The sequence below is a fragment of the Aulostomus chinensis genome, chromosome 21, assembly GCF_037954235.1.
Source record: "Aulostomus chinensis isolate RoL2024-O1b breed Wild chromosome 21, RoL_Achi_v1.0, whole genome shotgun sequence".
NCBI lineage: Eukaryota > Metazoa > Chordata > Actinopteri > Syngnathiformes > Aulostomidae > Aulostomus > Aulostomus chinensis.
The window spans coordinates 8,017,623-8,038,030 of NC_141340.1; the positions used below are offsets into that span (position 1 = coordinate 8,017,623).

Below are 20,408 nucleotides of genomic sequence, written 5' to 3' on the forward strand. Positions count from 1 at the left end.
GATGTGCAAGCTTGGCGAGTGATTTTCTGCAGTAGAGCATGACGAATTTTGTACTTCAGGGTCAAATCTCAGTTCTGCTAGGTGGCGCTAACTTCATTAGATCGACATTTATAAGCGCAGCACCTCTAAAATGCCTCTTCACTCAAAATATTACCACGCTTTAATGTTAAACGGTGGCGTGACATGACGCACACGTGTCTCCGCTCTTGTTGAGCAACAGCTATAATAACAAAAACACAAGTATCTCTTCATTTGGGTGTCTTTGCCGGTAAATTAGCTTACGTAGGACAAAATGAGCTGAAGCGGTGAGCTGAAGTAGTTGCTGAAGCTGTCCACAAGGAGGGAGGGAGGGGATGTCACCAGAAATCGTAGCTACAAGACTGAACTAAACATCTCAATTTTTCCTCCGTAGTCACGTGGGACAGATTTAGCTGAACTGATAACAGCTGACATGGCCTATGTGAAGTTTGAGGGTGTAGTTGCTAAAGCTGTCCACAAGGGGGGGGGGGGGGGTCCACTACATAACTGAGTTACAAGTTGGCAAGGTCAGGATGACCAGCTACACCATTATCTGTATCTGCTCCCTATTCGATGACCTTTATTAGCTTACATGCTGATAAATGACATACATGCTGCAGCATGTACACTCAAACATTTGAAGATTTCAACTGATTCAAATTTGTCATGTTTTACACAGAATCCCATACACTGAATCCACAAAGAAGGTTTGACAAATGTAAGTCATGATGATGGTGATGTGATGAATATTTTTATTAGCCATATTATAGAACAACAGCGAACAGGCACACAAATGAAAGGGGGGAGAAAAAAAAAAAACACGAACACAAACCCTAATTCAAAGCCACGCATGCACACACCCTTGCTGCACACGTAATTCCAGTGTTACTGAAGTGCATATCAGGATCACTTGGAGAAGGAACAAAGAATCGTATCAGCCTGCTATGACCCAGGAGCATAGAAGATCAGAGAGATCAAAGAGAACTATCATAATGGAGGTTTTAGAAGTGTTCTTCATTGTTGTTGTTGTTGTCGTTTTAAAAGGTAATGGATTCCTTTTAAGTCACTTTGAATCAGAACACATTGGGTTAGAACCTCATCCTCCATATGGGTCGACAATGCATGCACATCCAAAGCGGACTTTGTAGTCATAACACTTCCTTCTCTTTTTCCGCTTTCTTTCCTGTTCTCTGTTGAGACAGACCAATCCTCCTCTTGGACTGAAGCTGAAAAATATTGAAAGGTGGTTAGTGATTCAGTACATCTTTCACAGATCCAGATCCTGAGTATAAAAGCTTAGTGTTGGTAGGGGTATCCAAAAAGTAAAAGTTCTTTTAAAAACTGGTACTCGAGTAGAGGTAGTCTCAATTTTAACAGTAAAGCGCCACCTCGCAAAAACGTTACGCTGTAATACCTTAAAAAGAAGGCAGATTGAAAACTACAGTCCCTAAACTGATGTAATTTGAAGAGACCCCAACATTTGTGTAGATGAAATGTTAAAATCTGATACTTCTCTCCACAAAGATAACTCACACAAGGAATCTCTGGCCGGTGGAGTCAGCTGGGATGCCAGAGGGAACAGTGACAGCTTCTATTGCACCAGGAACAAGATCCCTACAGATTCTCCCAGGATAGAGCCGCTGCAGAATAAGCACAGACTCCACATCCCCAGACCCACTGGGATTGTCCCAGTCAAACCAGTCGGTCCAATACGAACACTCTGGCTGGCTGGCTGGGGAACAAACAAAAGATTTTTCCAATAAAAAAAAATGAATCTGACTGGACAATTTCTGAGGAAATTTTACATGTATTCCACTTTTCATCATTCTGAGCTACTTTTGTGAATTATACATGTATACGTGATTATTTAGTCATGGTGAGAAAGTGTAGCTGTTTAAGATATAATCAGGGCTGCACTCAAGTTGAAGTAGGTACGATTATATTGTTGAGATATTTAAAAAAAAAACTAAGTGTATATCAATCACTTTCTGAGTTAACAACTAACAACTAAACTAACAAAAAGAACAACTGTTTTTTGACATTTTCCCCATTTTTCTGGAAAAATAGGTATTTATTTCTGAAAATCCTAAAGCTCTGTTTTTCTAAATGAAAGAGAACATAAATCATTAATGCAGAAAAGCATGTTTTTGTCAATCTAAGGCAAAACGCTTCTGTGTAAATCTACTGAAGTGTTGTTGTAAAAACCTATTAATTATTCCTTTCTTTTTCACTCCTCATGTATCATGCATTAATGATATAAATGGGAAATCAAGTTTGTTCCCAATGACGGAACACTTTGAAAATGAGGTCGCAGGCATTGCCAGTTCCCTAAAAAAAGACTCTTAATCGATCAGACAGCTTCCTGTATGCACTTCAAACTTGTGGCTTCTAGAAAGTCCGAGGTCTCCCTGCAGCCTCAGCGATACACGGAAACACACGTCAGTGTTCAACCCATAAAATCAAAGACCCTCAAGACCAATCTAGGGCTCTTTTTGAATAAACACAACTGGCTGCAGTGTGTTGGAGGTGACAACTCTGTGTTGAGGAGTGTCACATGCAGGGCTGAATTTAATCCACTTTCCTAAATTTGACTCTCTGTTCCTGTCAAACAAACATGCTATTGTTCCTCAAGGTATGACTCACGGGTTGCACTTGCAAAGAAAGACAAATAAGTCAAAGTCTAATGCCAGGCCCACTTTTCTTTTTTCTTGATATTGACTTGCAGATTCACAGAGTGAAGAACACAAAAAAGTAGGTGTGGCACCTACTGTTTGTGTGTGTGTGTGTGTGTGTGTGTGTGTGTGTGTGTGTGTACATACATTGGGTTTAAAATGAAAAAGTATGCTTACCCACAGGTGCAACAAGCTGACAGTTACTTCCTGGTGAATTAAAAAAAACATATCCACCAATAAATTAAAAAAACATTGTCATACTGGGAATAACATCACACGGTACTGTGTAACGCAAGACTGAGGAGTCTCAATTCTAAAACTGAAAAAAACTATGAATGGTAGCAGTCTTTTAAAAAAAATGTTCTGAAGGAGCCGAATAATTTGATATTTTAATGTTTTGAGTCGATGAAGAAAACAAAAACATGTCAGCGTTCATGCTCACCAGCCAGCAGCAATACCGCAACGATATCCACCTGTAAGAGAAAATTGAACACAGCCGGAGCAGGAGATGACCACAATAATATACATTGATGATTGAATATCTAGTATCAGTACAGCACATTTATATACTGTCAGTAAAAGTCAATTCTAAAAATATCGTACTGTACCAGGTTGGCCATGACTGCAGACCACGTTACGCCCTGCAAAGACAAGATTTCAATTCGACGGGTAAATGAGAGGGAATGTGATAACGTTTTGGAACTATTGGACTTAAAATGTTATGAAACTAAAGAAAACAGAAAATTATCCTCTCATTTTATCCTGTTATAATGTGTTAATATCTCATTATCACCTAATAATGGCATAGAAAAATGAATTGCAAGAACGGCCTTTCTTGGCTTGCCTACATGCGCACGCTACGTGAAGTGATTCTTGCGTCGATAACCTCCAGGTGGTCCCAGTAATCCTCGGTCCCCCCAGTTGCTCCTCATCAGCAAACCAGTATCGATACCCCACTCACCGTTTGCTATTCCAGCTCCCTTTGACCTGTGCCGGCTCTCTCACGTTGGGCGCTGCCCGGTCTTCTGCCTTTATTCAATCAGGCCTCAGCTCCTCCTACCCTGGGGCCCAGGGAAAGGACCTCAACTTTAGACGTGAACAACCTCATCTAGGAGGACCATGTCCCACAGGATCCCCTCTTCCAGCTCGCATGCCCTGGTTGTTCTCAGCAAGCTCCCCTCCACCTTAGGCACCTTGACCATGTACGAGGACATGGTCAGTCATATCACTGCCTTAAGGTAAAGCCTTCACGGTGACATAACCTTGCTGGGTGTGACACTGACCTCATTCCTAGCTGCTGGTTTATCCACCTTGTTCATGAAACGTCATCTTCTTTTACTGGAGATGTCTCTTTTGACATGTTCCGGTTCAACTGGTTAGAAATTGTTTATCAGCAATGGTGGGCAGGATTGGTGAGCGATGGACTGCTGTGGCTCGGGAGGAAGTGTGTTTGTCAGAGTCACGTCTCAGTCCTTAGTGCCCCTGTGTGTCGGTCGCACCTGCTAACTTCACTTCAAGTAACCACAAGCCCATCTATGTTTGGCTGCCTCTAAAATGCCTCGTCATGATAAATATTACTAAATCATCGACTGAAACTCACTGTAACTTGTTTTTTTTTCTTCGCAGATGAGCTGTTTTGCAAACATCTCTGATTTGGTGGTGTTAACACAACGACTGTGACCAAGTGATGTGTTATCACCAGAAAGTAACTCTCTTGTTATTCATCATCGCACTATTTTACAATAGAATAGCCAATTTGCCTACAGTATAATGCTCCTGGAAGGAGGCCGCTGCACCGTTTTAGTTCAGAAATCTCATAATCCAGCCTGCAATGTTTGTGACTTACAAAAGTCTTTCAACTGTTTTATGTGATCTGTTTTTTGTGCTCAAAACGGCCTCGTTGACAGTCTCTCCACTGTTGACACAGCCATACTGTATCGTGATGCTGTTGAACCACAGCTCTTCTACAAGCCAGGATGGCTTTAAGGAGTGGAAGTGACATCACGTTCTATGACACAAGGCTTAGGTGTCTATGTTGTGAAAAGTGAAAAAAAAAATAGGAAAATAAAGGGCAGCACGGTGGTGCAGTGGTCAGCACTGTCTCCTAACAGCAAGAAGGTTCAGGGTTCGAGCCCTGGCTCCATCACGGGATCTTTCAGTGTGGAGTCTCCATGTTCTCCCTGTTCCTGTGTGGGTTCTCTCTGGTACTCCAGCTTCCTCCCACAGTCCAAAGACATCAAGAGGGGACGAGGCTGATTGATACTCTAAATTGACCGTAGGTGTGACTGTGAGTGTGAATGGTTGTCTGTCTCTATGTGTTGGCCCTGCGATGGACTGGCGACCTGTCCAGGGTGAACCCTGCCTCTCACCCATAGATGCTGGGATAGGCTCCAGCCCCCCGCGACCCTTACGAGTAAGGAATAAGCGGAAGATGACGATGGATGGATGGATTGAAAAGCTTGGGCTCAGTAAAACTGGAATGCTACCCTCCTTGTCTTCACATACTGTTTTTTTTGTCTTGACAAAGAACTTTTCAGGCTGAGCTGACAGGTTCCTGCACAACTGGTAAGCAGTTATCTGTCTAACAGGACTCTGCAGGACGGAGATTCAGCAATGCTGCATGATTGACTGCCGCAGGTCATGAAGAATTTTGTTTCTCATTTCAGAACAGCTGGTTTGAATTCATTGAATCAACTCCGAGCAGCTTCACTCCGAGTTAAGTGCGTGCACCACAACCATAAAACCTTCATGGACTTGGAAATTGTCTGATGAGCTCTTGAAGATGGCACTTCGAACAGGTTATTAAAGTTTGAAGGCAAAGTGTTCCACGCCCCTTTGAATGAATACTCAAACGCCAAACAAATGTGAAAGCCCTACGAGGTTCTTTGAAGGAAACCTGCTCCTGACCGTGTTGCTTTCACGGGCTCAGTTCGCTTAGTTTGCTCTCAAACGGCCAGGAATTACCCCTGCTTTCAGGTTTGTATTCATGTATGTCACTCGTGGGTGCTGTGATGGGAGGTGGAAAATAGGAGTGAGGGGAGACGGGGAGAAAAACACCATTAGTACAGGTACTACTGTACCTGTAGTATCATCACATACTCACAGCATAGCAGTAACTGACTACTTGCAGGAAAATGAGGGATGAGGTTCTCTTTCTTTCACATATCTCACACAATTTTTTTTTTGCAAGCAACGTGTTTCTGTTTGTCTGAAGTCACACACCTCCCCACGCACGACTGCCAAATAAAAACCCTCCGTCAGTATGAGACGTGTTTACGACAAATCGCTTAAAAAAAACCACATTAAATTCAGAGAAGAGAATTCAATAATTAAATCAGAGCTTAAGAATTAAAAGATAAAAAAATGCAGCCATTCTGCAACCTGTGCCAAGAATCTGTTCATAAATAAGGTGAGAGATTACTGTTATTATTGCAGACTTAAGTACAATTACAGTACAGTATGTGATATGTACCTAGCTAGCAACAACAGGAAAATTTATAAAAAATATATAGATTAAAAATGTGAGAGAGTTTTTAAATGCCTGATCTCCATGCAGAGAACGCTTGGACCACGTTTCATTTTTTCATCGAACTTTGCTGAATTTTGTTTGTGGATTTTTTTAAATTACAGTTGTGAAGTGTCCGCTACAGCAGACATTTTAAATCTTGGAGGTGAGCTCTTTGAAAACAACGGCTTCCTTCGCCATTCAGACGAAGGCAGGGCGAAGGGGGAAGCACATCTTGACGGGGAAAGTGTATTTTCGCCATGGCAGCAAGCGAACACGCGTTTGACAGTCCATGAGGAATTATTAAAGAGATTTTTTTGTCTTTCTTTGTCATTTTCTTCTTTTTCCTCTCTTCAGCAATGCTATTCATTCCCTTAAGTCTATGCATTGGTTGCCCATCAGGTTTGGGATAGAATGCACAATTTAAGATTCTTTTATTCGTATTCAAATCCCTTCATGGACTAGGACCTGCCTATTTGTCACACATGATTTTGATGTCATGTAGGCTCTGGATAGAGGAGGCGATGGTGCCACAACGTCCTGACATTTTTAAAAGAAAAATCAAATAAATAGAAAATATTTGTATGGACACCACAAGTTCGGCCACCTTTACATTAATTTGCTTTATCGTTTTGCGAGGGGAACGATGGCTAATGGAGGAGAGATTGGAGGAACACACACAAAATCATCAGCGTGAGATTTTATTCATATTGGACGAAGGAATTTTCGAGAATGAATCTCGCAACATGGCACAGACCAGAAGGCTTTATGATTATGTTACAAAGCAAACAGCACCCCACCAACAGATTTAAGAAAACAAGAATCTGCATGTATCATTTCTTGTGGAATCTCAATTACGACTTGGTTCGATGATGTCTCCAATGTCAATAATTTCCCTGCAAGCACATCCAAAGCGGACTTTGTAGTCAAAACACCTTTTTCTGGGTCCTTTCCTTTGGTCTGGTTTGTTGCGACAGATTAAACCTTGAGAGGGACTGAAGCTGAAAAATAAAAGATTAAATGTACCTAAAAATGTAATTAAGTCCTTTCACAACTTAACGATACACATCTTGCCATATTATGGAATACAGTTAAATACAGTTTTATTTCAAACATGTTAAAATTAAACATCGCTTTCTCACAAGTGAACTTACACAACAAAAGGCTGGCCAGTAGATTGGGCTGGAATCCCACTGGCAACGGTAACAGCCTCTATGGCAACTGGGACTTTGTCATCACAGATTTTTCCAGGATATATCAGCTGCAGGAAGGGCAAGAACTCCACATCTCCAAATCCTTTAGGATTGTCCCAGTCAAACCAACCAGACCACGAACACACTGACAAGAGACACACACACACAAACAAAACAAAAAAACGGTAAATGTGTGTGTGTGAGCGTTATGATTTTTGTGTTCTTACAAGGTACTTTAAGTTAAAGCATATGTAGATTAAGGAGGCTGGGATTAAGATTATCTAGTATACTTACCCAAAGGTTTAATTAACTGCTGGTTAGATCCTGATAAATAACAAGATCAGAAATTATGAGTGAGAAAATTCATTCCACAGCTGAGCAACAGAGTAAGTGAAAGTAATTTACAGTCACGGCACTCACCAACCAGCAGGGCCACCATCACGGCAATCCCCAACTGTCAAAGAGAATTGAACGTAACTGTAGCGTAGGACAATAATTCCAGATCAAATATCATAGGCAAATGAATATCTTAAAATATTATACTATACCAGTTTGACCATGATTGCAGATCAAGTTTCACTCTGCAGAGATGAAAATGAAGTAATTAATAAAAAAAGATAGAGCATCGAATGTGATTAAAAAAAAGTTTGGTAGCTGTCAAGAACTGGAAATTAAACATTTAAAACACGTCTTCCTCGAGATGTCTTTAAAAATATAGCTAACATAGAAAATATCAGTCACACTCTGACAGATAACGCTTGAAAATGAAAATTGTTCACCTCTTAAATACAAAATAAAAATACGAAACCAGAAATGCATGAGAGCAACTAAAATGATACCAAATAAGAGAAATGACAAGACACAAAGATGTTTTTATCATACACAACATGATACTCACATCAAGCTGCTGGATGCTGCTCCTGACGTTTGTTCTGATCTTCTGTTGAACTGGAAAACTGGTGTGAACTTACATACCTTCCAGCACCAAGAGAAGTGACAGGTACACACCCACAATTGATCACAAGACACTGTATATAATTTGCGGATGTACACACCCATGCAAGTAATTGTGTGACAGGCATGTTCACCATTTTGTGCACCAAGCGCTATGTGTTGATGCAACAATACAGTGGGACAATCCAGCAATCCACTGCAGGAAATGTTCTCAGAACATGGGCTGATATTACCTCCGAGGTGAAGTGATGTTACAGGAAACGTTACAAAAGGAAGGTATTCATGTCTTTGTTTTTAAAATGGTCAACTTGTGCTGCAGCATCGCAAGACACATCTCAGAATAAATTCTGATTTGTTCTGAAGACAGTAACAACACAATTTGGTTTGTATCGGCAACCCCTTCTGCGTAACCACAGTTAAGGCCATAGATTACCCATAGAATACATGGGCTGATTAAAATTAGGCTTGGCAAAGGTTAATCATTAAGAGGATGATTTGAAAAAGGGTTGACAAGTGTCAGAAAAACACAATCTGTACGGATCGTTTCTTTTGGTATCCCAGCCACGATTTGGTGACGTGACGTCTCATTAGGCCACCATTTCCTTGCAAGCACATCCATGACCTTGTAGTCATACCACCTCCTTCTGGCTAGTTTCTTTTGGTCTGGTTTGTTGTGACAGATTAATCCCTGAGAAGGACTGAAGCTGAAAAATGATACAATGAAGTTAGTAATTCAGCCCTTTTAAAACTAATTGATACACATCTTGCAATGTTGTCAAACAAGTCAACTTACGCAACAAAAGGCTTTATGAATTAGTTCCATGAGGTGCCCTTAAGATGTGATAGGAGTTAAAAGAATATGTTAAAGCATACATTCGGGAGTGTGTGATGAAGATTGGATTGAATGCTCACCCTCAGCTTCATCACTGATCTCCTTATTCCCTAATGAATAGAAACACAAGTTTAAGTGTATGAATATTTGTTTGCCAAAATAATCTTAACTCAAAGTTCCGTAACGTGAGTGAATGTGGAAGGAACACGGACAAAAGACAGAATAAACACAAGAAACCAATGAGAGAGGAATATTCTGGCTGAATCCTGGCAAAGCTTTCCAAAAACATGGAAGTAAATGTAATTTCAACAGTCACGGCACTCACCAACCAGCAGGTTGCACCAAAACTGGTGTGAACTTATATAACTTTCAGCACCAAGACAATATGTGTGCAGATGTGACAGGTACACACCCACAATTGATCACCAGACACTCTATATTAATTACCAAAGTACACTCCCATGTGAGTAATTATACAGCATGTAAGCTCACTATTTTTAATATGCTTCTAACAACTGTGCACCAAGCGCTATGAATTGATCAGGATGACAGATGTATGACAAAGCAACAATACAGCGGGACATTCCAGATCGCTGGAGATATTCTCAGAACATGGGCTGATCCAAGGTAAAATGTTGTAACATTTAAGAATGCTTACGTCATCTCAACTGATGTTCCAGAAATGTTCAACTGTAATATCATGAGAACATTTTGGGGACTTTTGATTGAATGATTTTAAAAGAATATCCTCCTACCTTTAGGAGGAATTCTTGATCGCTGGAAGTGTTCCCAGAACATTGGCTGGTATTACCTCCAAGTTCAATTGATTTCACAGAAAATGTTTCAATCTAACATGTAAAGAATGTTTATCCATTCATCCATCCATTTTCTATTCCTCTTATCCGTTAAGGGTTACTGGCGGTTGAGGGTGGCTGGAGCCTATCCCAGCCGACTTCGGGCGACAGACGGCGTTTACCCTGGATGGGTCGCCAGTCCATCGCTGTAGTCAAGTCAAGTCAATTTTATTTGGATAGCACCAAATCACAACAACAAAAGTTATCTCATGACACTTTACAAGTAGAGCAGGTCTAGTACCACACTCCTTCAATGAATTTACACTCAACAATTCTCCATCAGCAAGCACATCCTGCAACAGCGGCGATGAAAACCTTCCTTTTAACAGGCAGGAACGTCGAGCAGACCCAGGCTCAATGGGGACGGCCTTCTGCTTTGACCGGTTGGGGGGAAAGAGAGCAGGAGAGCGGGGCAGAGACAAAGACAGATAATGGAGGAAGACAGATATGCAGAAGGAAAGAGTGGGACAGAGATAAAGAGAGAGAGAAAGGGAAGAGACTGATGGACAGACGGGGACGTGAGCAGGGGGAGCTACGGGTGGCAGCTTGAGCCTCTTCAGGTCTGCAGCCTCCTCCAGCAGCACCCGGGATCTGGGATGAGGGGAGCCTGAAGGCTCCGCAGAAGAAGATGAGTAAGTAATATGTTTGAGTATGATTTATGTATGACAAATATAGGAGGACAGAGAGGAGTCGAGAGAAGCCCAGTGCACCATGGGAGATCCCCGGCAGTCTAAGCCTATAGCAGCATATCTAAGGGCCAGCCTAAGCAGCCCAACTATAAGCCTGATCAAAAAGGAAGGTCTTAAGTCTGCTCTTAAAGGTCGAGAGGGTGCCTGCATCCCGGACCGAAACTGAAAGACGGTTCCACAGGAAGGGAGCCTGATAGCTGAAGGCTCTGGCTCCCATTCTACTTTTAGAAACTCTATGAACCACCAGTAACCCTGCATCCTGTGAGCGAAGGGTTCGAGCTGGATAATAGGGGACTAGGAGCTCTGTCAAATATGAAGGTGCCTGACTGTTGAGGACTTTGTATGTTAGAAGAAGAATTTTGAATTCTATTCTGAATTTGACAGGGAGCCAATGCAGAGAGGCCAGTACAGGAGAAGAAGAGGTCTCTTCTACCAGTTCTCGTCAACACACGGGCAGCAGCATTTTGGACCAGCTGGAGAGTCTTTAGGGACCTGCTGGTGCAGCCTGATAGGAGGGAATTGCAGTCATCCAGCCTGGAAGTGACAAAGGCATGGACTAGTTTTTCTGCATCTTTTTGAGACAGGATGTGTCTGATCTTAGCAATGTTTCGTAAATGAAAGAAAGCGGTCCTAGAAATTTGCTTAATGTGGGCATGAAAGGACAGATCCTGATCAAAGAGAACTCCTAGGTTCCTTACGGTCATGCTGGGGGCCAAGGTAATACCTTCCAGGGTACCTATCTCATAAGATAGGGTGTCTCTAAGATGTTTTGGGCCCAGGACAATGACTTCGGTTTTATCAGAGTTTAATAAAAGGAAATTAAGGGTCATCCAAGTTTTTATCTCCTTTAGACAGGCCTCCAGTTTAGTCAGCAGATTTATTTCATGAGCATGCATTGATAAGTACAGCTGTGTGTCGTCAGCATAACAGTGAAAATTAATTGAGTGTTTCCTAATAATGTGACCGAGAGGAAGCAGATAAAGGGTGAAGAGGATTGGTCCAAGCACAGAGCCTTGTGGAACACCATAAGTGACTGCAGTGGTTTCCGAGGGTTTATCATTAGTGAGTACAAACTGAGATAGACCTAGTAAATATGACCTGAACCAGTTAAGTGCAGTTCCTTTAATGCCAATGACATGTTCCAGTCTCTGTAGAAGGACATGGTGATCAATGGTATCAAAAGCTGCACTAAGATCTAATAAGACCAGCACAGAGACCAGTCCTTCATCTGATGCTAGTAGGAGGTCATTGGTAACTCTGACTAGTGCTGTTTCTGTGCTATGATGAATCCTGAAACCTGACTGGAAATCCTCTTATAGGCTGTTGCTATGGAGAAAGTCACACAGCTGTTTAGCAACTGCTTTCTCCAGAATTTTGGTGAGAAAAGGAAGATTTGATGTTGGTCTGTAGTTGGCCAAAACTTCTGGATCCAGGGTTGCTTTTTTGAGAAGGGGTCTAATTACTGCCACTTTAAAGGACTGTGGAACGTAACCAGATAACAGCGACACATTGATCATATCTAAGAGGGAGGTGCTAATGAGGGGTAGAGAGTCCTTAAGTAGCTTGGGTGGGATGGGGTCTAGAAGACAGATGGATGGTTTAGAGGAGGAAATGATTGAACTGAGCTCATCAAGGCTAACGGTAGAAAAACTGTCAAAGTGTATGTCTGGTCGTCCAGCAGCCTCTAAGGCTTCTGAGGCTATAGGTGCCATGTTGTCAGCTGATGGCAGGAGGAGGTGAAATTTCTCTCCAATAAGGACAATTTTGTGATTAAAGAAGTCCATGAAATCTTGAAGCTGTAAAGAATATTTATGTACCAGAAATGTTCACTTACAATATTCTGAGAATGTTTTGGGGACTTTGATTGATATTTGATCAATAATTTGTAGACTCAACCAACATCTCTAAAATGATTTTAAACCCTGCCTTTTCATGCTTGATGTGGAACATCTGATCTGTTGAAGGTTTTAGCCATCGTGACAGGCCTGTATTTCTCAGGCATATTTACATTTCCAGGCCTCAGGGAAGTCCACATGCACAGTAAGGGTGGTATCACCACAGTTAGCTATCATGTCTCTGTACTTCTTGGTTTGGTTTTTCACCACGTAGACATGTGTGGTGGTCTCAGTTTTCAGTTTGTCTTGGTAGATAATCATCAGCTCTGACAGAGTACCAGTGTGTTTTGCAAGTTTTGTGTTGAAGCGAATGCCTTCTTCGGTTTGCTCTTCAAATGCGTGTACACTGTTCCCACCCCACTTGCGTTTCCCCTAATTCTACAGATGGACCTGTGGCCAGACCTTGTTTGAGCAGCAAGAGCAGGTGCGCAAAAGACATGACTCCCTTGTTGGAGAACAACACACGAGATAGAAACTCTCCTCAAGGTAGCTGACACAGCATTGTGGAATTTCAAGACCTCAAACATCATCTTTGCATCCTTATGAGAGAGACATTGACATGTCTTTCTATCAGTGGCTCTTGCAGGTGTCATATGAAGCGGGCGCAATGCTCAAAAAGATGAAAAACTAAGCCGAATATCGTGGTGTTGGTGGAGAAATGCAGTGTGAAGGTTTAGCATTGTGCCGGGCATAATCATCCTTTGATGATTATGATGATTAATGATGAACATTGTTCCTAGTGATTGTGTCTTGTCCGTCTGTAGTTATGCTTGAACTGTTCTCAAAAATATTAAGACCTTTTGGGAGAGGGTTTGAAGGTATGTCCTTGGGTTCACTCACCTTTCTCTCAGCATTTTCTATGCCAAATTCGTGAATGTAATATATCAGCCGATATTTCTTGAGGATTCTGCCGGACAAAACCAGCTGTGGACGCTGTTTGCCTCTTTGAATGTGAGAAGCATTTTATTTCAGGTCTGCAGTCATTGCATTGTGGAAGACCAATGACCTTTTAATGAAAGGATGTAATTTGATTATGGTGAGCTTCTTCCATCCATTCGTTTTGTACTGCTTTCCTCTTAAGGGTCACAGGGGGCTGGAGCCTATCCCAGCAGCCTTCAGGTGAGAGGCAGGGTTCACCCTGGACAGGTCACCAGTCCATCACAGGGGTTAAGTTTTTCTGTTTAAAAAGATTCTGACAGGAAGACAGTATATCTCTTAATTATTTTTCCAGATTCCTGAGCATAACCTCCATTGATCAAAAAAATTTAAAAAAATATTTGGATACCGTAAATTCTGGACTATAAGCCGCGACTTTTTTTCGACGCTTCATGCCCCGCAGCTTATACTCCGGTACGTCTTATACGAGGATTTTACCTTCACCCTGGGGTGTGGCGGGCAGTGGCAGCGGGCAGTAATTCCCTATTGTTCCTGATGGTAGCTCCAAGTACCGTACTTAGGGAAATTCCCAGCTAAATGTTATGGTAATTTCTCTAAGTACTGTACTTGGAGCGTCCAGTCCATGCCGCGGTGCAGTGTAAAAAGAGCATCACACGATATTTTCAGTCATTTGTACTCACCCTCAAGATGGAGAGCAGAAGAAGGAATGCTTGTGATGCAGCTTTCAAGTTAAAGGCAATCAATCTGGCGGTTAAAGATGGAAATAGAGCTGCAGCACGTAAGTTTGGCATAAACGAATCGATGGTGAGATGCTGGAGGCGGCAACATGACGAACTGACTTTCAGAGGTCATAATAGCAGACGGCCCGAACTTGAAAACGCTCTGGAAGACTGGGTCAACACGCAGGGAACGGGCGGCCGAGGTGTTTCCACCGTGCACCGCGGCTTATTTACCGGTGCGGCTTATACGTGTACAAAGTTGATTTTTTCCCTAAAATAAGCATCTGCGGCTTACATAACGGTGCGCTCTATCGTCCGGAATTTACGGTATATAACATTAGGATTTCAGATGCATTTGTATTACGATGATAATTTATGATGGGAAAGATGTCTTATGAAAGAGATGCGAGAACACTCAACAAATCATCATCATGAAATTTTATTGATGTTGAAAGAAGGAATGCTTGAAGATGAATCTCAATACCAAGAGCAGACCAGAAAGCTTTACCCTATGTTACGAATCAAACAGTAACTCAACCATAAGCAACCAAGTAGGGGAAGGTATTCATGTCTTTGTTTTTAAAATGGTCAACTTGTGCTGCAGCATCCCAAGACACATCTCAGAATAAATTCTGATTTGTTCTGAAGACAGTAACAACACAATTTGGTTTGTATCGGCAACCCCTTCTGCGTAACCACAGTTAAGGCCATAGATTACCCATAGAATACATGGGCTGATTAAAATTAGGCTTGGCAAAGGTTAATCATTAAGAGGATGATTTGAAAAAGGGTTGACAAGTGTCAGAAAAACACAATCTGTACGGATCGTTTCTTTTGGTATCCCAGCCACGATTTGGTGACGTGACGTCTCATTAGGCCACCATTTCCTTGCAAGCACATCCGAAGCGGACTTTGTAGTCATAACACCTCCTTCTGGCTAGTTTCTTTTGGTCTGGTTTGTTGCGACAGATTAATCCCTGAGAAGGACTGAAGCTGAAAAATGATACAATGAAGTTAGTAATTCAGCCCTTTTAAAACTAATTGATACACATCTTGCCATGTTGTCAAACAAGTCAACTTACGCAACAAAAGCCTGGCCAGTATTGGTGGCAGAAGTCCCACTGGCAACAGTAACAGCCTCTATGGCAACTGGGACTTCGTCATCACAGATTTGTCCAGGATATATCAGCTGCAGGAGGGGCAAGTACTCCACATCTCCAAATCCTTTAGGATTGTCCCAGTCATACCATTTGGACCATGAACAAACTGGCAGGGACACCAAAACAGAAATGAATAAATGTGTATGTTAGAGCATGTTATGAATTAGTTCCAAGGGGTGTCCTTGAGATGTTATATGAGTGAAAAGGCTATATTAAAGCATGCATTAGAGAGAGTGTGATGAAGATTGGATCGAATGCTCACCCTCAGATTCTTGGTCCGTCTGTGCGCCTCCTGATGAATAAGAATATCAGAATTTAAGTGTATGAATCCTTGTTTGCCAAAATAATCTGAACTCAATGTTCCATAACATGAGTGAATGTGGAAGGAACACGGACAAAAGACAGAATAAACACAAGAAACCAATGAGAAGGGAATATTCTGGCTGAATCCTGGCAAAGCTTTCCAAAAAATGGAAGTAAATGTAATTTCAACAGTCACGGCACTCACCAACCAGCAGGGCCACCATCACGGCAATCCCCAACTGTCAAAGAAAATTGAACGTAACTGTAGCATAGGACAATATTTTCAGATCAGATATAGGCAAATGAATATCTTAAAATATTATACTATACCAGTTTGACCATGATTGCAGATCAAGTTTCACTCTGCAGAGATGAAAATGAAGTAATGAATAATAAAGATAGAGCATCGAATGTGATTAAAAAAAAGTTTGGTAGCTGTCAAGAACTGGAAATTAAACATTTAAAACACGTCTTCAATACAAACTATTCATCATATACTGACAAATAACATTTGAAAATGACATGAAAATTGGACCATATTTGCTTGAGAGCAACTAAAATAATAATAAAATGATTGAACGATACATACATGCCTCGCTCACTTAAAGCTGCTGGATGCTGCTCCTGGCGTTTGTTCTGATCTTCTGTTGAACTGGAAAACTGATGTGAACTTATATACCTTTCAGCACCAAGATGATACATGTGCAGACCTGATAGGTACACACCCACAACTGATCACCAGACATTGTACATCAGTTGCTGCTGTGCACACCTGTGACAACATTTATATGACAGGTACGCAAACTATTTTTAATAAATCTCTGCACTTCTGTACCCATGCTATACAGTGACAGTGACAATAGTTATATGACCATGTGACAATACAGTGATCCCAGATCGCTGGAAATGTTCATCTATGGTTCATGCAATCATCATAAGAAACAAGAAATTTGTGAGTGATGTCAAATACTATGAAATAGAGTGAGTTTATATTCCTTTATGGAGATCATAATCTCACCTCCAAACACTGACATGATCATCCATCCATCCATCCACTGTCTTCAGCTTATTCCTATTAAGGGTCGCGGGGGGGGGGGGGGGGGGGGGCTGGAGCCTATCCCCCAGCATCAATGGGCTAGAGGTGGGGTTCACCCTGGACGGGTCACCAGTCCATCTCAGGGCCAACACATAGAGACAGACAACCATTCACACTCACAGTCACACCCACAGTCAATTTAGAGTATCAATCAGCCTCGTCCCCTCTTGATGTCTTTGGACTGTGGGAGGAAGCTGGAGTACCAGAGAGAACCCACACAGGAACAGGGAGAACATGGAGACTCACACAGAAAGATCCCCTACCTGAGCCGGGACTCTAACCCAGAACCTTCTTGCTGTGAGGCGACAGTGCTGACCACTGCGCAACAGTGCAGCCCTGACAAGATCATGCTCCACAATATTTGATGATGTTTTTTTTTTTGCATAGATAGTTATTCAGTGTGAAAGGGGACAGATTTGCCTTGTCTGCCAGATTTGAAGTGAAAAAGTAGAAGTACAAAACAGTAAGTCAGTTAGTCAGTAGCCCGATGTTCCTGCTTTGACCAAGCTCCACTTAAGATTTATTACATTTTTGAGATTTTTTGAAAAATATACACATTGATTTCATGGGGAAAAGGAGCAGCTTAAGGATCACTTCCTGATATGAATCACTCTCATCAGCCCGATCATTCTCAAGCAGGTACCACCACACTGACATACTTAAATGACATTCATCCTGAATTGAGATTAATTAGCTCTAACTCTATTTGTGAGCAGTTCTAGGTTGTCAACTTGAACTCCTTCAGGCAGATAACTTTGAAACGATGCTGTGCAACTGGTTAGCAGCTGCCTCTGATGTGTGGGAATTCAGGCTGTGAACACCTGATGAAGAATCTTGTTTTTCTCCCAAAGGTTGTCCAATCTTAGGAGGCTCAGTGTTCATGTGTGTAGCTGCTTACTTCCCTGAGAGAGATGTTTTGTTTCTTTTGCTTCGTGCACAATCCCTCGCGGTTGTTGGTTCCTATCGTTTTTGATAGAATCGGCCAAAACTAAAAGGTACCTGTTGCTTGAAAAAACCAAAAGAAGTTTACACTGAAATATTTATTAAAATAGTAGAAGAAGCTCGTTGAAAAAAAAAAGGAATTCCGTAAAGTTGTAGTTCTATTGTGATAAAGTTCTTAAATGTGCAGAAAAATATAATGATAGAGTTGCTAATGACGCAGGGCTGTCATGGGCCCACACAAAAAGATCATTGCTAAGAACATTAAATGAGAGAAAAATGTAATTCTTGGCCAATGTTCAACCTGAGAACTTAGCTGGTGCAACACACAAGGCATTTGCAGAGGAAGAAAACTGTATAAAAAGTATTGTTTGTCGAAGGTATTCAGGGAAACAAGATCTAAAATTCATATAAAATCTGGGTCACATGATTTGAAACGATTGGAATATATCCATCCATCCATTTTCTTCCGCTCATTCCTGTTAAGGGTCGCGGGGAGGGGGGCTGGAGCCTATCCCAGCGGCTATGGGCGAGTGCCGGGGTCACATTGGACAGGTCACCAGTCCATCACAGGGCCAACACATAGAGACGAACAACCATTCACACTCACAGTCACACCTACAGTCAATTTAGAGTATCAATCAGCCTCGTCCCCTCTTGATGTCTTTGGACTGTGGGAGGAAGCTGGAGTACCAGAGAGAACCCACACAGGAACAGGGAGAACATGGAGACTCCACACTGAAAGATCCCATGCCCGAGCCGGGACCCGAACCCGGAACCTTCTTGCTGTGAGTCGACAGCGCTGACCACTGCAGCACCGTGTCGCCTATTGTAATAGGTTTCAAATAAAAATATTAATGTAAAGTAAAGGAATACTGGTAAAAAAAAGAGGCACGTCTTATTCATGCAGTCTTGTATCTGCTATTGATTTGGATTATCTGGGGCACTTGACTGCTGTATAATTACTGACTTCATGCATAGTACTGTTTCAAGTTTTTCCACCTTTCCAGTAAAACTGGACTGAAACTAATCCTTCATCTAAATGCTGTCTGGGTGCTAATGTAGTCATTGCTTTTCTAACTTTAGATGCAGGACTCCTTCAGGCTGGATCACATTGTGAGGAGCTGGATGTCTCCCAGCTGCCTGGGGGTGGAAATTCACTGTTCTCACAAACCTTGAACACCTGTTGTTGTAGGCGTGCCTCATTTTTCATGATTCGGACTGAAGATGAAGTTTCCATTGATTGGGAGGATCGGAGTCACAGGACATTAAAAGTACTGAAAAAAATGAGGAATTTTGCAGGAAAATAAGAAATCATCTTTTTTTTCCGATCAGATGTTGTATTTGTCCACTGTAGTACAGGTTATCAAAAATCCTGAAACTCAAAACATGAATGCATCCACAAACATCCAACATCCAGCTCAAAATGTGACTCTCACCTGCATGTGCTCAACGGAGACAAAACTTTATAAATCATTCTAGAGAACTGAATCACGTGTTTCAACAAGTGTTTAAGATTTGGCATGTTTCACTTGTGGATGTGGTTGTGTTGAAGGGGGATGTTTCAAATTAATGAGCAATGATTTCAAAGAATTTGTTAAACAAACAAACAAACAAAGAACAGTAACACATTTGGAAAACCTTTTCACCAGGCTGCTTTGGTCCACTTTTCATCATTTCGCTCCCATATCCTCCAGTCTTGAATCTTACCGAAGAAAAGCTTGAGAAATTATTGTGTGCCCCCCCCCGGCAGCAAACTACAAGACTTAACATTCATGTGTGTGTTCCTGTGTGTTCCTGTAGACCATTTTGATGGAAAAAAAATACCCTTCATCATCTTGATAGTGCGTTATAGGATGTGAAGAATATGTATTCAAAGTTGGTGCATGAGGCTTTCTATGTGTGTGAGTGTAGGATGAAACTTTATTGTAGGTATTGTATTGATTCAAAAACTCATTATTTAAGGAGTTTGGGGAATGTTGTGCTTTTTTCAGGTGTAAGGTTCTGAGGTCAGCGTGTAGACTTTTGAAGAAAAAAATTCCTATTGTTTAAGTAAACGGCTGTGGGCGGTGGATGGATGCTGACTGCACCAAAACCCTGGAATATTCTTGCGTCCTCTAAAACTCCTCTTTGTATTTTACACAAGCAGATGATATTCTGGTCACACTGAGAGTTCCCTCTCAGGGGCTCCTGACAGTAGAGTTCTACCTCCGCCAGGTGGTTGTCTGTCAGTGCTGCAAAATGAACTGACTTAAAACTTTATGACTCAAAGGGCCAAAACTTAATTGTGGTTAATTTGTTGTTAAAATGCCTTTTGTCTTTGTCCATCCTGTTTTGTTTTTTGGGGGTTTTTTTTGTATTGTATTTGTGCCAAACTGATGTCCAAAGGGTCAATCTGCAACCTGATCAAATAAAAAAATAAAACACAATAATAATAATTAAAAAAAAAAGATTATTCTTATTATTATTGTTATTGTTGTTGTTGTTGTTGTTGGTTTATTTTTTGGAAAGTTTAGCTTTTTTCTCATTTTTTGTAAAGCTTTTAAAGCAAGCAATCAACTTCCTGGTAATACGTGTGTGTGTGTGTGTGTGTGTGTGTGTGTGTGTGTGTGTGTGTGTGTGTGTGTGTGCGTGTGTGTGTGTGTGTGTGTGTGAGTGTGTGTGTGTGTGTGCATGTGCGTG

The 20,408-nt window shown here is 41.6% G+C and overlaps 2 protein-coding genes and 1 long non-coding RNA gene across 3 annotated transcripts; all 3 read right to left on the reverse strand.

Moving 5' to 3' along the window:
- Positions 1-606: 606 nt before the first annotated feature.
- LOC147241540 (uncharacterized) lies at positions 607-3,164 on the reverse strand. The gene is made up of 4 exons (XR_015110966.1): positions 3,133-3,164; positions 2,868-2,897; positions 1,552-1,750; positions 607-1,244 (listed from the first exon to the last, which is right to left on the reverse strand). It is a non-coding gene; the product is annotated as an uncharacterized LOC147241540 (long non-coding RNA).
- A 3,724-nt stretch (positions 3,165-6,888) lies between these two features.
- Positions 6,889-8,492, reverse strand: LOC147241541 (cartilage intermediate layer protein 1-like). Its single transcript, XM_086191634.1, has 6 exons — positions 8,287-8,492; positions 7,937-7,969; positions 7,809-7,842; positions 7,683-7,712; positions 7,350-7,533; positions 6,889-7,196 (listed from the first exon to the last, which is right to left on the reverse strand). The coding sequence occupies exons 2-6, from the start codon at positions 7,946-7,948 to the stop codon at positions 7,046-7,048; spliced, it is 411 nt and encodes a 136-aa protein (XP_086047760.1). The 5' UTR covers positions 7,949-7,969; positions 8,287-8,492; the 3' UTR covers positions 6,889-7,045.
- Positions 8,493-14,665: 6,173 nt separating this feature from the next.
- On the reverse strand, positions 14,666-16,348 carry LOC147241542 (cartilage intermediate layer protein 2-like). Its single transcript, XM_086191684.1, has 6 exons — positions 16,281-16,348; positions 16,022-16,054; positions 15,897-15,930; positions 15,651-15,680; positions 15,311-15,494; positions 14,666-15,221 (listed from the first exon to the last, which is right to left on the reverse strand). The coding sequence occupies exons 2-6, from the start codon at positions 16,031-16,033 to the stop codon at positions 15,101-15,103; spliced, it is 381 nt and encodes a 126-aa protein (XP_086047810.1). The 5' UTR covers positions 16,034-16,054; positions 16,281-16,348; the 3' UTR covers positions 14,666-15,100.
- Between the last annotated feature and the right edge of the window lie 4,060 nt (positions 16,349-20,408).

Bases quoted from the DNA above. Each gene is read 5' to 3' on its own strand.
- LOC147241541 (XM_086191634.1), bottom strand. The intron at 7,713-7,808 runs GTGAGTGCCGTG...GTTATTTATCAG, and splicing joins GATGGTGGCCCTGCTGGTTG to GATCTAACCAGCAGTTAATT. The intron at 7,197-7,349 runs GTAAGTTCACTT...TTTATTTTTCAG, and splicing joins ACTGGCCAGCCTTTTGTTGT to CTTCAGTCCCTCTCAAGGTT.
- LOC147241542 (XM_086191684.1), bottom strand. The intron at 15,495-15,650 runs GTGAGCATTCGA...TGTCCCTGCCAG, and splicing joins GACGGACCAAGAATCTGAGG to TTTGTTCATGGTCCAAATGG. The intron at 15,222-15,310 runs GTAAGTTGACTT...ATCATTTTTCAG, and splicing joins ACTGGCCAGGCTTTTGTTGC to CTTCAGTCCTTCTCAGGGAT.